The sequence below is a fragment of the Chelonia mydas genome, chromosome 7 (assembly GCF_015237465.2).
Source record: "Chelonia mydas isolate rCheMyd1 chromosome 7, rCheMyd1.pri.v2, whole genome shotgun sequence".
Classification (NCBI taxonomy): domain Eukaryota; kingdom Metazoa; phylum Chordata; order Testudines; family Cheloniidae; genus Chelonia; species Chelonia mydas.
In genome coordinates this window covers 56,724,551-56,738,453 of record NC_057853.1, presented here as the reverse complement: position 1 = coordinate 56,738,453, position 13,903 = coordinate 56,724,551, and the positions used below count along the sequence as shown (strand labels likewise).

Below are 13,903 nucleotides of genomic sequence, written 5' to 3'. Positions count from 1 at the left end.
GAAGTTCTCCCCCACCCCCATCACTTTCCTTGGCTTGAGTTAAACGGGCAGTTCCAAGGAAAGGCCGAGCGAAGGGAAAAGTCTGAGTCCAGGAATGCTTCAGAAGAGCAGCTCTCTGGGACCTTCCTCACCCCTGCTCTGTGCAGGGAGGCAGGGCTCGTTCACACGCTGCCCACAGCCCTTCCCAACCCTCCTGGAAGACCAGGGTCAGTCCCCCGAGGAAGGGGCACCACAAAACCCCTCCTGATCCCGCAGTCCCAAGTGCGGGGGGAGTTCACCCTAGACTCCCTGCTGCTCTGGCGGCTCAGCCGGGCTGCCGCCTCCAGCCCTGCGAGCCCCAGCCAGCTGCCCTCTCCAGCGCCGGCAGCGAGCGAGGCCAGCCCCAGGCCAGAGCGATCAGCTTTCCCAGGTGTCCCAGCGGGCTCCGGGGGCTGATCCCTGCCGCCCGCCCGCCTGCTGGCTGAGCAGCTGCTCCGCACCCGCCCATCCCATGGGGCACTGCCAGCGCGGGGATGCGGGAAGGGCCCCGGCCCCGGCCCCCGCCAGGCGCGGACACACGCTGCCATGCCCCGCGGGGAGCCCGGAGCGCAGCGCAGCGCCCGCCCCCTCCGGCCGCTCGCTTACCAGCTGCCGCCGCCGTTCCGAGGGGGAGCGGGCGGGCGAGGCTGCCACTCAGCAGCGCATCCCGGCTGCGGTCCCAGCCGGAGCGGGAAGCGCCTGGGGGAGCTGGGCGGAGCGGGGCCGCCGGGCGAGGGGCCAGAGCCAGCTCCGGGCGGCGGCTGCAGCCTGCGGTGCCTGCCCCTCGCTCGCCCTGCGCCGGGCTGGCGGAACTCAGCGGCGTGACAGCCCCGGCCCTGCGCCCGCCCTGGTCCCGGCCCCTCTCTCCCGCACACCACCTGCTCCCCCGCCCGCCTTGGACCCGCCCCCCACGACACAGCTCCACCCACAAGTCCCCTGCACCCGCCCCCCTACGGCACACCCCTTTCCCCCCTCCCTTCACTGCATCCGCCCCCTGCACTCCACTCCCCTGCACACACACACAGCACAGCCCCCCCCGGCACACACCCCAGCTTTCCCCTTGTTCCCCCCTCCTTCCCCCAGCACATCGCCCACCCTCCCCCTGGTCCCCACCTCCCGGGCACATCCCCCTCCCATCTCCATCCCGCCCCCCCATGCCACACCCACAGGTCCCATCTCCTGCTTCCCTAAATCTCTTCCTGCCCCCATCTGTGGTTTCCATCTTCCCCTCTCCCTATGCTCTGTGTCTGCCGTGCTCCCAGCCCTGTCCTGCCGCTTTGCCCCCCATCCCCAAGACCCAGTCACTGTGCTCCCCATCACCACCTGTGCCCCTCTCGTGCGCCCCATCTCCACTCCCACTGCATCCCGCCCTCGCCCCCCCGAATCCACTCTCACCCATCACAGCCCCTCCCCGCCTCAATTCCCCCCCGGGCCGTCTCTGATTGTCTTTGTGCGGGAGGCGAGGTCCCCTCTACAGTCTCCGGACAGACACAGGATCACCGGGGCAGACAGATGCTTCCCAGCGAGTGATCGCTGCAGTTGGTAGCCTGGCACTATCATCGTCTCAAGGAGTTTGATAAGCAAGGAGATCCTCCGAGTGCCTTCCTGGCCTGATCCCCCTGGAATCCTGGGATTCGCCCTCCCCAACACCACACCCCACTGGGAACCCCTGCCCCAGAAACACTCCCACGAGCTAGGGATTTCTCCCCCATACTCCCCTCCCCAGGAACACTGCAGCCTTCTCACCAGAAATGCCTTCTCTCAAGTCACCCCTTCTTCTCCCAAGAGACACCCCATGGAGACCCACCTCTCCCCCCAGGAACTAACTCCCCTGCCGGCCCCCCTTCTTCAAAGAAACTGTACCCCAAGAGCCTGGGGGAATTCTGCACCATTGTGCATGCACAGAATTTATGTCCCTTGCAGATTTCTTTGCTTCCCTGCAGAAAAGTGACATTCTGAAATGGAACCAAAGGGAAACCACAAGAGCAGTCTTGTGACCCTTCCCAGCAGTATGTTTCGGGGCCCAGGGCAGCCGGCAAAGAGATAAATCACTATGATGCAGGAGGTGGGACTGGGGAAGACCCAGCTGGTGGCTCCGATCCTGCACCGTGCTCAGCTGCTAGTCCAGGCTGGGCTGGGGAGGATGGGACTGCCTCTTCCCTTGCACAGCATCCAGGGCCGGGTCAGACTCACTCCCAAATTTCTCCCTCAGCTGAAGGAAGCTCTGCAAACTCCGGCCTCGCTTCCTGCACCCATCGCTCCTCAACTGCAGGGGGAGGGATCCCTGCACAAGGAGCTGCTCCCACATCCACTCAACCCCTGAGCCTCCACACCCCCTCATACCCAGACCCTCCCACCAAGCCCCACCCCCCTGCACTCAGACCCCCCTCCGATGAGCCCCACTCCCCCCTGCACCTGGACCACCCCAACGAGCCACCCGCACCTGGATCCCCACTCCACCAAGCCCCAACCAGCTGCATCTGGATCCCACACTGAGCCCCCCACACCCATACCCCCTGCTGAGCTCTATCTCCCCCCAGATCCCCCCCCACTGAGCCCCAACCACCTTCACTTGGACCCACTGCAGAGACCCATTACCATTGCACCCAGAACCCTACAACAAGCCCCTGTGCATCCATATCCCCCCACACTCGGATCCCCCACTGAGCCACCCACACCCAGATTGCCCCACACAGAACCCTCTCAAGCCACACCTGGATCCCTCCACACTTGGTTCCTGCCTTGCTGAGCCTGCCTGCCCACACCTGGTGCACCTGGAACAGAGGGGCAGAGCCTTGGGGTGTTTCTGGGGCAAGCCCAGTCCTTGCGCTCTGCCAGGGTTGGGTGAGGCCTCACCGCTGAGTCCGTGTCCCAGGGGGAGCTGCACAGTGATCTCCCACCTCTGTGCAGCCAGTGGCCTGTGCTCCCCAGTGTCATGCTGGAGCCTCCACATTTATTTGACAAATAAAATTTGCAGAATTTTGCAGAATTTCAAAATATTGTATACAGAATTGTTTTTATTTTTATGTATTTATTTATTTGGGGTGCAGAATGCCCTCAGGAGTAGCCTTTGTATATTACAGGAGGTCAGCACAGCCAGCCTTCCAGAGCAGCTCGGGCCTGTGCTGTCACATGTCCCCTGGTGCCATTGCCGTTCCCAGTCCTGCACTGGTTAGACTGGGTCCTAGGCACACACCTGGTCCTGATTCTGGAAAAGGTGTCAAGAGCTTAGTGGAACTCCTTGATGAATCGGAATGCACTTCTGATGAGGAATCCTTTATCTCACAAGACGAAATGCAGTCATTTATGGCAAACAACAAGTCTTTTTACAGCAATAGAGAACAGTACCGACAGCGTCTGAAGGAGAAATTTAATAAATACTGCCGCTTAAATGATCACAAGAGGCCCATTTGTAGCGGTTGGTTGACAACGGCTGGAGCGAAATATATACAATAAAATAGCTCTGTCTTTCATTGACATCCTCAAGATGACTACTGCGCCTTCTCTTTCAAAAACTTAATTTAGTGACTTATGGCAAAATTTTATCTTAAAATCAATGTGATTCTTTTTCTTTTCTTTTTTTTTCTTTTCCTTTTTTGGTGGGGAGATTAGTGGAGGTGATTTTGTTAATTTCACCCCACTCTCTTCCAGTCTGCAGAAGATTAAGGGGGTTAGAAAGCAGGTGTTTATTAAATAGTTAGGTGCTACTAGACACGCTGCTCAATTCCTCTGGATGGGACTTGGAAAAGAGGTTTCCTTTGGGGCTTTCTTAAAAATGTTCTGTAAATCAGACCCCCCAATCTCTGACTGAGTGCTCTGATTTACAGGGCTAGACTAGGGATTGTGGCGACGTCTGGTCTGATGGTAAAAAATGTTTGACAATAAAATAATCTTTGCTTCACAGGAGGCACTCGCAGGAAAGAAATTATGGATCTATTTGGGGTATCAAACGATTTCTGAAACAGCTGGTATGTAAAATAAAACCATCAGCTGTCTTGTCATGATCAAATATTCCCTAAATCTGGGCTAGCAACATTGCTTTTGAAAGATGTCGTTCCCTATAAATGCCTTTAACGCCTGGTAGAAAATTCTTGTGAACATGTTGACAAATGAAATAACCCGGGTTATTTGATTAACGTCCATGTAATCTAAATATTGGCTTGTATTGAGAAAGGAAATGTCAGCTTTGTAATGCTTTTGAAAGGAGGGATTTTCGCAGCAATTCGAGAGTAATTTTATACCAACAAAACCTACACTACGCGAAATATACTGAAGGGATTAAAGAGAGGATAGAGCAGGGATTTTAACTTTCTATAAGAATTCCGATCATGCAGAAAGGAACATAGATAATCTGGTAATGGGTCCAAACATTGCATCCAGCTATTATTCCAGCGGCTCATCACCAATCAAGGGATGGGTTTATCTGGTGCTGCGGCCTTTTAATCTCTCTTTGGACACGTTTTCTGTAATTGGATGTATGCGGCCGATAAATGAGATCAGCAAATTCCCATTGCCGGAGCTGTTTGTTTATATTTCTCAAATTGCATGCAAATAGGTTAATAATAGACAGGGAACTCATTAAAAAAACACCCCAAAACCCCGCCCTTTGCATTAGGGCGCGGGAACCATTACAAGAACCTGTGCTAAGATTATTTGTGTCGATTCCCTGATGGAAACAGGATCTAGAGAGGTTAGTGTCAGATCAGCTGAGGGGATTGGATGCAGTTGGTTTGGTTTTATTTTGAGCAATGCATGAGCAAATGAACACAGGCGTTCTTGTCATTTTCAATCGTGCAGCTCCCCACCCCACGCCCTGTCCCCTCCCGCCCCTGCTACCCGCCGCGCGCCCAGTTTGATTAGACAAAGGGGTTAGACGCCATCTCACCTACTCACCAGTCAGAGGAGTTGTCAAGTTTGCACAGGGCATGAAGCAATGAACCGGTCATCTCTCTATGCTGATGCTGATTTTATACTCAGAACGTGAACCCTGGAAATATCAAAATGTGAAACAAAAATATAAGCTCTGCAGAGCTGGAGTGGAGCAAGAATTAAGTCAAAATCTCCCCTAACCACTGTGCTGTGCCCTGGCACACATTGGTATTTAAAGTATGAAGAAATCATTACCGAGTAGTTCTGTAATATCTGGACACAGCAAAGGGGGGTGGGGTGGGGTGGGGAGTAACAGACTTTTAATTCAGACAGTTCTTGATTCTCAGCTCAATAATTATAGTTGCATGATTATTACACTATCCCCAATTTTATACAGGCCTTCAAGTATGCCCCACTGATGCGCTGCAGGGTCCCAAGGGGCATTAATAGATAGTCGCTGGGGTGTTCTGTTTACTGTCTCTCTGCACGTGTACCCCGTGTATATACAGGAGCAATGCAATCGATTGTTTATGAGGGAGCCGGAATGAAAAAGTGATACCCTGCAGAACGGGTAAGAAACATGGTGAATGTGCACGAGCCACTTAAATGTCAAGAGATACGCGATGCATACTCCGGTTTATTCCAGGTTGAAAAGCACGGTGTGGGGTAATTATACCTGCAACACTGACAGGACCCAGATCTTTGTCGCGCACCAAAGGGATCCGAAGCGATGAGCATTTGGCTTTGATTTTAAAAGGCAATTTACTGGATGGATTTCAATGCATGCAGAGGGGTGGAAATCTGTTTCTGATCTGCCCTTGGCACATCTGCGCTTCGGACACGTCTGCAGCAGCCCGGGAAAGAGACATTTCCCTTGGAAAGGACGCCTAGTGGGAGGGGATTCTCACTGCCCTGAAGTCACTTTTTCATTTTGTGTGTGTGTCAACATATAGGATGTGGGTTGCTTTGATTTCCGTCTCCATGATTTAAGGGAACCATTGGGGCTGAAATGGCCAGGGCAGCAAAAGTGGTTAACACACTCAGTGCATTCAACTTCCGACGGGCATGGTTTACACCGAGCACATTGTCTGCTAAAACCATTTGATCCTCTTTCTTGCTGACCCGCCTACAGCCAGGGCGGTCGGATTTTCTGAACTGGGTCCAGTGAGGAAATGTGAAACGAAATCGGAGCCGGTTTGCTTGTAGCTTTAACGTTGGCTCAAGATTTTCTAGCAGTAACTTACCCAGCAGAGAGGGGAGGTGTGCGTCTGCGCCCAGATGTGAGTGTGATTGCCTATCCGCGTACATGGGAATGTGTGTGCTTGTGTTGCAGGTGTGTGTGTGTGTGTGTAAGCGGAAAGACTGTGTGTATGTGAAGGCTGTGTGTGTCTGTGTATATGGGGAGGGCTCCAGGTCTGTGTGGGAGGGCTGTGTGTGGTATTTGTGTGTGTAGGCAGAAAGGCTGAGTGTAGGTGTGAGGTCTGTCAGTGTGTGTGTGTTAGTGGGGGTGTGTAGGTGGAAGGGCTGTGTGTGCAGGTGAGTGTGTGTAGATGGGAGAGCTATGTGTGTATTTTGTGTGTGTAGGCAGAAAGGCTGTGTGTATGTGTAGGTGTGAGGACTGTCTCTCTGTGTGTAGGTGGGAGGGCCGTGTGTGTATTTTTGTATGTGTTGGTGGGAGAGCTGTGTGTGTGAGAAGGCTGTGTGTATATGGGGAGGGCTGTGTGTGTATTTGGGGAGGTGTAGGTGGGAGGGCTAGGGCTGCGTGTATATGGGGAGGGTTGTGTGTGTATTTTTGTGTGTGTTGGTGAAGGGTTGTGTGTGTATTTTCGTGTGTGTAGGTGGATGGGTATAGGTGGGAGGGCTGTGTATTTTGCATGTGTTGCTGGAGGGCTGTGTGTGTGAGAAGGCTGTGTGTACATGGGGAGGGCTGTGTGTGTATTGGGGGGGTGTAAGTGGGAGGGCTGTGTGGGGGCATTAGTGTGAGGGGGTTGTGTAGGAACAGTTGTGTGTGTGTGTGGGGGGGGATGTAACAGAGCCTCGGGCACTACGTTCCCGAGCCCCAGTCTGTATCTGGGCAGTGAAGTGACTTGCTGGCCGCGTCTCCCAGCCTGGCCGGGCTGCGGCTGTTGGCGAAGGGGCCCGGCGCCCGCCGCCTTAGCTCGCTCCCTCTCTGCCCCGCCCGGCCGGGCCGGGCCGGACCGCGGGAGCCCGCCGCGAAGCTGGGGGGAGGCTGTAGCCATCCCTGCGCAGAACTAGTGCTGCGGAGCCCCGGGACCCGCCGGCAGGGGGCGGGCGGCGCGGCCTGGGACAGGCGCGGCCGGTGCCGTGTGAACACATACACAGCTACACCCCACATACAGACACACAACAAGCACAAGACATGAACGGCAAGATATGCACAGAGTCCTGCACACACACAACACACACTCCTGCACATAACACCCCCAAATGCAGACACAGTCACACAGCACACATACACAACACTGAGTCCTGCACGCACACAACACAACCTCCTGCACATGCACACGGTACACACAACACGGTACACACAACACATGCCTGCACACGCCACACATACACAAAGCCCAGCCCTAACACTACATCTACACACCCTTCCAAATACAGACAGAGACACAACACACACTCCTATGCACACCATACACAACATTCCTGCATGCACACCCCACATACACACGCAACACACACACCCAGCACACATCCCTATACATACACAGAAATATACACACACACTCGTGCACACACACACAACACACACTCCCACATGGTCACACCAAACACCTTCTGCTTCCTATCCATAGGCACAGTCAGCCGCAAATATACACACTCTCTTGCACCCACGCACCTCACACAGAAATACACATAATGGTGCATAGAGGCAGCGGTCATAGGTACACAAACACAGCACATCCATACACATTCACATACCACAGACATACACCAGGTTCATATATTCACTGGCAAATCTGGCCCCAACACACACACATACACACACATGAACGGCACACTGAGACAGCGAGCAACAACACAGAGGGAACCTGCCCTGCTTAGCTTCCCTATAGCAGTGGTTTTTGACCTGTGGTCTACATGGACCCCTGGGGGTCCACAGACTGTGTCTAAGATTTCCAAAGTGGTCCACACCTCCATTTGAAATTTTTTAGGGGTCTGCAAATTAAAAAAGTTTGAAAACCCACTAGATCAGAGGAATCTTTACCTTGGATCCCACAGGATTGGAGGTGGGAGGACCAGACTGCCCTTCTGATAGTTTCAGCACTAAAGAGGCAAGCATCAAGGGATCAGGCTACAACTGAGAGGGATTTAATTCCCACCCCAGTGCACACTTCAGCTCAGAACTTTGCCTCTGGCGCTATCTGTTGTGCGACCCCAGGACAGGAGATGCTAATGTGACACTGTGAAAAGGTTGCTTTGGAACTTAGGAAAGGCCATACTGGGTCAGACCAATGGTCTATCTAGACGGCTATCCTGTCTTCTGACACTGGTCAATGCCAGGTGCCCCAGAGGGAATGAACAGAAGAGGTGATCATCAAGTGATTCATCCCCTGTTGCCCATTCCCTGTTTCAGGCAAACAGAGGCTAGGGACACCATCCCTGCCAATCCTGGCTAATAGCCATTGATGGACCTATCCTGCATGAATTTATCTAGTTCTTTTTTGAACCCTGTTATAGTCTTGGCCTTCACAACATCCTCTGGCAAGGAGTTCCACAGGTTGACTGAGTGTTGTATGGAGAAATACTTCCTTTTGTTTATTTTAAACCTGCTGCCTATTAATTTCATTGTGTTATGAGAAGGAGTAAATAACACTTCATGATTTACTTTCTCCCTACCAATCATGATTTTATAGGCCTCTATCATATCCCCCCAGTCGTCTCTTTTCCAAGCTGAAAAGTCCCAGTCTTATTAATCTCTCCTCATATAGAAGCTGTTCCATACCCCTAATCATTTTTGTTACCTTTTTCTGTACTTTTTCCAATCCCAATATGTCTTTTTTGAGATGGAGCGACCAGATCTGCACACAGTATTCAAGATGTGGGTGTACCATGGATTTATAGAGAGGCAACATGATATTTTCTGTCTTATTATCTATCCCTTTCTTAATGATTCCCAACATTCTGTTCGATTTTTTCACTGCTGCTGCACATTGAGTGGATGTTTTCGGAGAACTGTCCACAATGACTCCAAGATCTCTTTCTGGAGTGGTAACAGCTAATTTAGACCCCATCACTTTATATGTAGGGGGTTATGTTTTCCAAGGTGCATTACTTTGCATTTATCAACACTGAATTTCATCTGCCATTTGTTGCCCAGTCATCCAGTTTTGTGAGATCCCTTTGGAACTCTTCAGCGTCTGCCTGGGACTTAACTAGCTTCAGTAGTTTTCTATCATCTGCAAATTTTGTCACCTCACTGTTTACCCCTTTTTCCAGATCCAGACTCCTCTTTGTCACTGAGAGCAGGGAAACAACCAGACCCGCTCCTGGTCCTCAGAAAGAACTTTGCTCTCTGCAGGGGGGGGCGATCTCACTTGGGGTTGTGATGAGAGGCCGGCTAGGAGTCTTTGGGACAATATAATTGCAGCAATTTGCCTTCCAACCCCCACGATCGCTCTGGGTTCACTCTCTGACAGTGAGCCTTCCCCACCAAGAAAGAGCAATGTCCGTTCCCAGCTCTCTCATCCAGAGTGACTACTCGCATCCTTCCCTGTGGCTCTAGGCATTAACCAGGTCATATAATCCCAGTCCCTTCTCAGGAACTGTGACTGGTGGGGGATTGAGGGAGAGTTAGTTCCCTGCTTGGAGATGGGCGGCTGGAAACTGCTAATTATTCAGATTTCATATGCAGCATCCAGATGAATGCGGGCTTTGGCCAGTTCTTTAAGGGGCATTTTTTGGGGGGGAGGTCCAGGCTGTGTGTTGTGTGGAGAAATCTTAATTCAGTGATTTATTTTAACCGTACCAACACTGCCCATCCGCCCCCGTATATAACACCCACAATACATAAGTCTCTAGGTGTGTGTTCGTTTGTATCATTAGAAGAAAACATTTAAGCGTGGGGTGGCATGACGGGGAGAAAGCAGCAACCTGTACTGCTGTACAACCGGGCATTTTCCTTTGCACGCGGATGGAAAAGGCGTGTGGCAGGGGCAAGGTGGCTTGATAACAGCGGCTGAAAGAGGCACCGATTCGTTATGTTTCGGAAATCGCAAGGCTGCCTCCCGGGCGTAAAATGTTCCCCCTCATCCGCCTCCCTGGGGACTCTTTCCCCGACTGGCAATCGCGAGGCACAGGGGGTAATGAGCAGCTAGGGAGCGGACGAGTGTACTGTTATTGACCAGAGGCGTTTGGGCGACTAATCCATCTGCGGCCCAGCCGGATTGTTTTAAAAGCAGCGCTTTAAAAACAATCCATAGCTCGGTAGGAGCCCGAACTGTTTTCATGACACTGGTGAGGGTGGCACCAGTGTTGATTAAATCGATTCCCCTTGAAACAAAAGGGCAGCAGCTGAGTAAACATCCGTGGAGCCAACAGCCTCTCTGCACGACCCGTTCCCAGTGCTGGGGTCCAGACAGATCGCTCCAGTTCGTTTGCCTGCGGTCTCGACACATCGCTGCCATTCTTCCTCCTAGCCCGTTACCTGTTGCATGATTCCAGAACGGAGCCCCGGCCGTGCCCATGGCACAGCGGTGACCGGTCCTAGTTGCTTTAGGGTCCCTAAACACAGAGCATGGCTGTGAAACCAGCTGCCTCCGACGGGAAGGGGGAAGCTGCAACAAGCCTAGAGGGAGAGACTTCTAGATTTGCCAGCAAACGAATCCAGAGCTGACTCTCAGGGAGGGAGACGAGGCAGACCCGAGCTGTACCCTGGGCATAGCTCTGGTGTTTGGTGTGTGTGTGTGTTGGGGAGTGGGGGGCATCTCTTGCTAGTTTGCAGCCTTGCTCTCCTTTCCCCGCTCTGGAGCCCGGAACAGGAAAGTCCCAGCTCCGCTTCCCCACCATAAGATCCTGTCTCCCCCTCCCTACGAATCTGTTCGCTCCCTATGGGAGGAGGCACGCAGGAAATCGGGGCTGAGTTGCTACTCTAGCAACCAAGCCCAGCCTGTTAGCGCGGGGCGGGGGGATGGGGCTTTAGGTACCGTCCGCCCGGACCCGTATCCAAGCCCCGCTTCCACCCAAAAATCTCCCCCACCCCCAGCAGCAGCTCTGCCCTTGCATGGACCAGTGGGGTGGGGGAGCCGAGATCTGGTTCTGCGCATGTTTGAGAGGAGATCGGGAACTTTTCCTTTGCTTCTGGACAGACGCCGAGGGCTGCGGGGCGGGGGAGGGGGGCAGAGACTGAGGAAGAAAATGGCGAGTCGTGGGAGTTGCGTGGAGAAAGCGGCTTTCCTCTGCGCCTTCCTGCTGGCCACTTGCAGCCTGGCGTCCTGCGCCCAAGCAGAGCCGGAGGAGGAAGGGCGAGACGACCAGCGCTCCTGTCACGGGGCCTTCGATCTCTACTTCGTCCTGGATAAGTAAGTGACAGTCCCATTTAAAAGCGGTTATTCACCCTTCACTGCCTTTGCGCTGCTGCTCCTGCAGCGGGGATCTTTGCTGGTCTCTGGGCGGATCGCCGGGGCATGCCGGCCTCCCACGCTGCCCGCGCCTTGTGCACAAAGGGGGCACTGTGCAAAGCAAAGGCACCCCCCAGCCAGGGAAGCTACAGGTCACACCCACAGGGGCCCCGGGCTTTTCAGCGCCTCGGTGGCCCAGCAAAGGCAGCCATGCTCCGGAGAGCCCGTGAATGCCGCTAATCCGCGGTTAAGTAGCGCATCATGCGCGTCTTGCGTTATCTCTGGGCTGTTGAAGGATTTGGTGGGCTCTAGGCTGTAACCCGTTGCATTTACTTAGTTCTAGGCTTAAATCCAAAGAATTTGCTTAGTTCTAGGCTATTACCCATGGCCTTTGGTTAATTCCAGGATACCGTAGAGCCTGTGCAATCTGGTTAATTTTAAGAATCCAACCCGTGTTTGTCCCCATTGCTTACAGCCTTACAGGCATGGTTTAAGGTATTTTAAAACGTGTTAGCTGGTCATGGTTAATATCTGAGGGGTTGTCCACACTAGTGTTTAAAATCTGTTAGTTAAAACATGTTGGCTAACACATTTTTAGACACTATCTGTTATCCTAGTTTAAACATCACCTAAGGTATGTCTACACTGGAATTTGTAGATATGTTTTAACACGTGGTACTCAAGTCAACTGTAAATTATAGTGTGGACACTACACAAGTATTAGAGGACATGGGTGCTCGTTCCTAGTTGTGTTTAACTCTAGCAAGCAGCCTAGGGTTCAACATGACAAGCAAGAAATGTTTGTGTCCCGTCTACAGTAGAATTTACAATTGTGCTAGTCAAGATGCTTTAGTTAGCACATGTTAAAACATGATTAAAGATTGGAGCTTTTTTTCAATGTGAATCTGACCAGGTGATGGCTCTCTCTCTCTCTCTCTCTCTCTCTCTCTGTGTCTAGCAGGGGAATTGTTCACTCTGTCAGGCCTTCTGCTGAGCTTTGGGCCAAAAAGCACCTTCTCAAAAAAAGATGGTGACTTTGTTTTGCTCTGAAAGCAAAAGGATGCAAAGACTTCCTAAGGCAGTTGTTGTTGTTGTTTTGTAGCAACCTGCATCACAAAATACTCTACTTCCTACTAAGGTTTATTACAAGGCTTTCTGACTCCAGCATCAAATGCACTCCTAGCAAGATTTTGAATTGTTATTATCAATGTTGTCATGCTGTTCTCCAGCACGTAATAAAAAAACTTTCAGTAAAAATGGATATTGGTGTTTGGGATTGGGGTACTCTCTATGGCAGGATATGGCATGTGTATAACTTTATACAATGTAATTTCCTTGCCTTAAAATGTCATTGGTATATGCCTAGTCAAATCTAAGGCTTTAGATACTGGTTAAGGTACTGTCAAACCTATACATTGAAATTGTGTTGTAACTTGATCCCCAGACTTGATTGTGACTGTGGTATGGATGATCTATGTGTAGGGTCCAGTCCTGCTGCTATTAAAGTCAATAGCAAAACTCCCATCCACTTCAATCATAGCAAGATCAGGCCTTGAAAGCCTGCAAGAGAATAAAAGCCGAACTGTTTGGAATGAAAAAATGCAAAAGAGGTAATTTGGCCATTTAAGTTGAAAGAGTTTCTTGTGGTTTTAAGGTCTGAACTTGCTCCCACGAAACCAATGGTGAAATTCCTGTTGGCCTTTTGGGAGTAGGACTGTTACAATCTGCAAGGATTACGTGAAAGCACCACAGTCTATGGGCTATGCGCTGCCCTTGCGTTGTAGCAGAATGTCCAGGGATGTTGGTGGGAGCTGTGCGTACAAACTGAAGTTGTATTTGGCCCTTACTGCTTTTCTATGTGACTGGTGGTATGGCAGCAAGGGGGTTTCTGAGGGCAGATCTCATGGGTGGATGGACTCTGGCTCTTGGAACAGTTTAGCCAGATGGAGCCAGATAATAAGTAAGAGTTGACAGGGTGGGGGGTATCACTGAGTGTCGGAAGGGAGGATGGCCAATCAGAGGGGGATGGGTGAAACTGAGACTGTAACATTCACATTTTTGGAATCATATTTATTCAGATGTGAATCGGGGAGCGTTTCTGGTTCCAACTTCTAATGGAATAACCCCCAGCAACAATCAGTGCTAGACATTGTGGTGCCAAGTGGTGCCATCACATCCTATACAGCACATTGTGGATTGCCTTCCTCCATTAAAAGAAAAGGAGTACTTGTGGCACCTTAGAGACTAACCAATTTATTTGAGCATAAGCTTTCGTGAGCTACAGCTCACTTCATCGGATGAAGTGAGCTGTAGCTCATGAAAGCTTATGCTCAAATAAATTGGTTAGTATCTAAGGTGCCACAAGTACTCCTTTTCTTTTTGCAAATACAGACTAACACGGCTGCTACTCTGAAACCTTCCTCCATTGTGCC

The 13,903-nt window shown here is 51.7% G+C and overlaps 2 protein-coding genes across 5 annotated transcripts in view; one reads left to right on the top strand and one right to left on the bottom strand.

Moving 5' to 3' along the window:
- The window catches only part of ZNF488 (zinc finger protein 488), a 34,636-nt gene extending 33,745 nt beyond the window's left edge, over positions 1–891 (bottom strand). The window contains exon 1 of one of the 4 annotated variants that reach the window (XM_037905729.2): positions 625–891. The gene's annotated coding sequence lies outside the window, so the exon portion shown is untranslated. The remainder of the gene's footprint in view (positions 1–624) is intronic. The other 3 variants (XM_043551944.1, XM_043551945.1, XM_037905730.2) reach the window with 3 other exon arrangements.
- Positions 892–10,753: 9,862 nt separating this feature from the next.
- Positions 10,754–13,903, top strand: part of ANTXRL (ANTXR like) — a 77,454-nt gene continuing 74,304 nt past the window's right edge. The window contains exon 1 of the mRNA XM_007069137.4: positions 10,754–11,432. Within this exon, the coding sequence (XP_007069199.3) occupies positions 11,176–11,432 (257 nt within the window). The 5' untranslated portion in view covers positions 10,754–11,175. The remainder of the gene's footprint in view (positions 11,433–13,903) is intronic.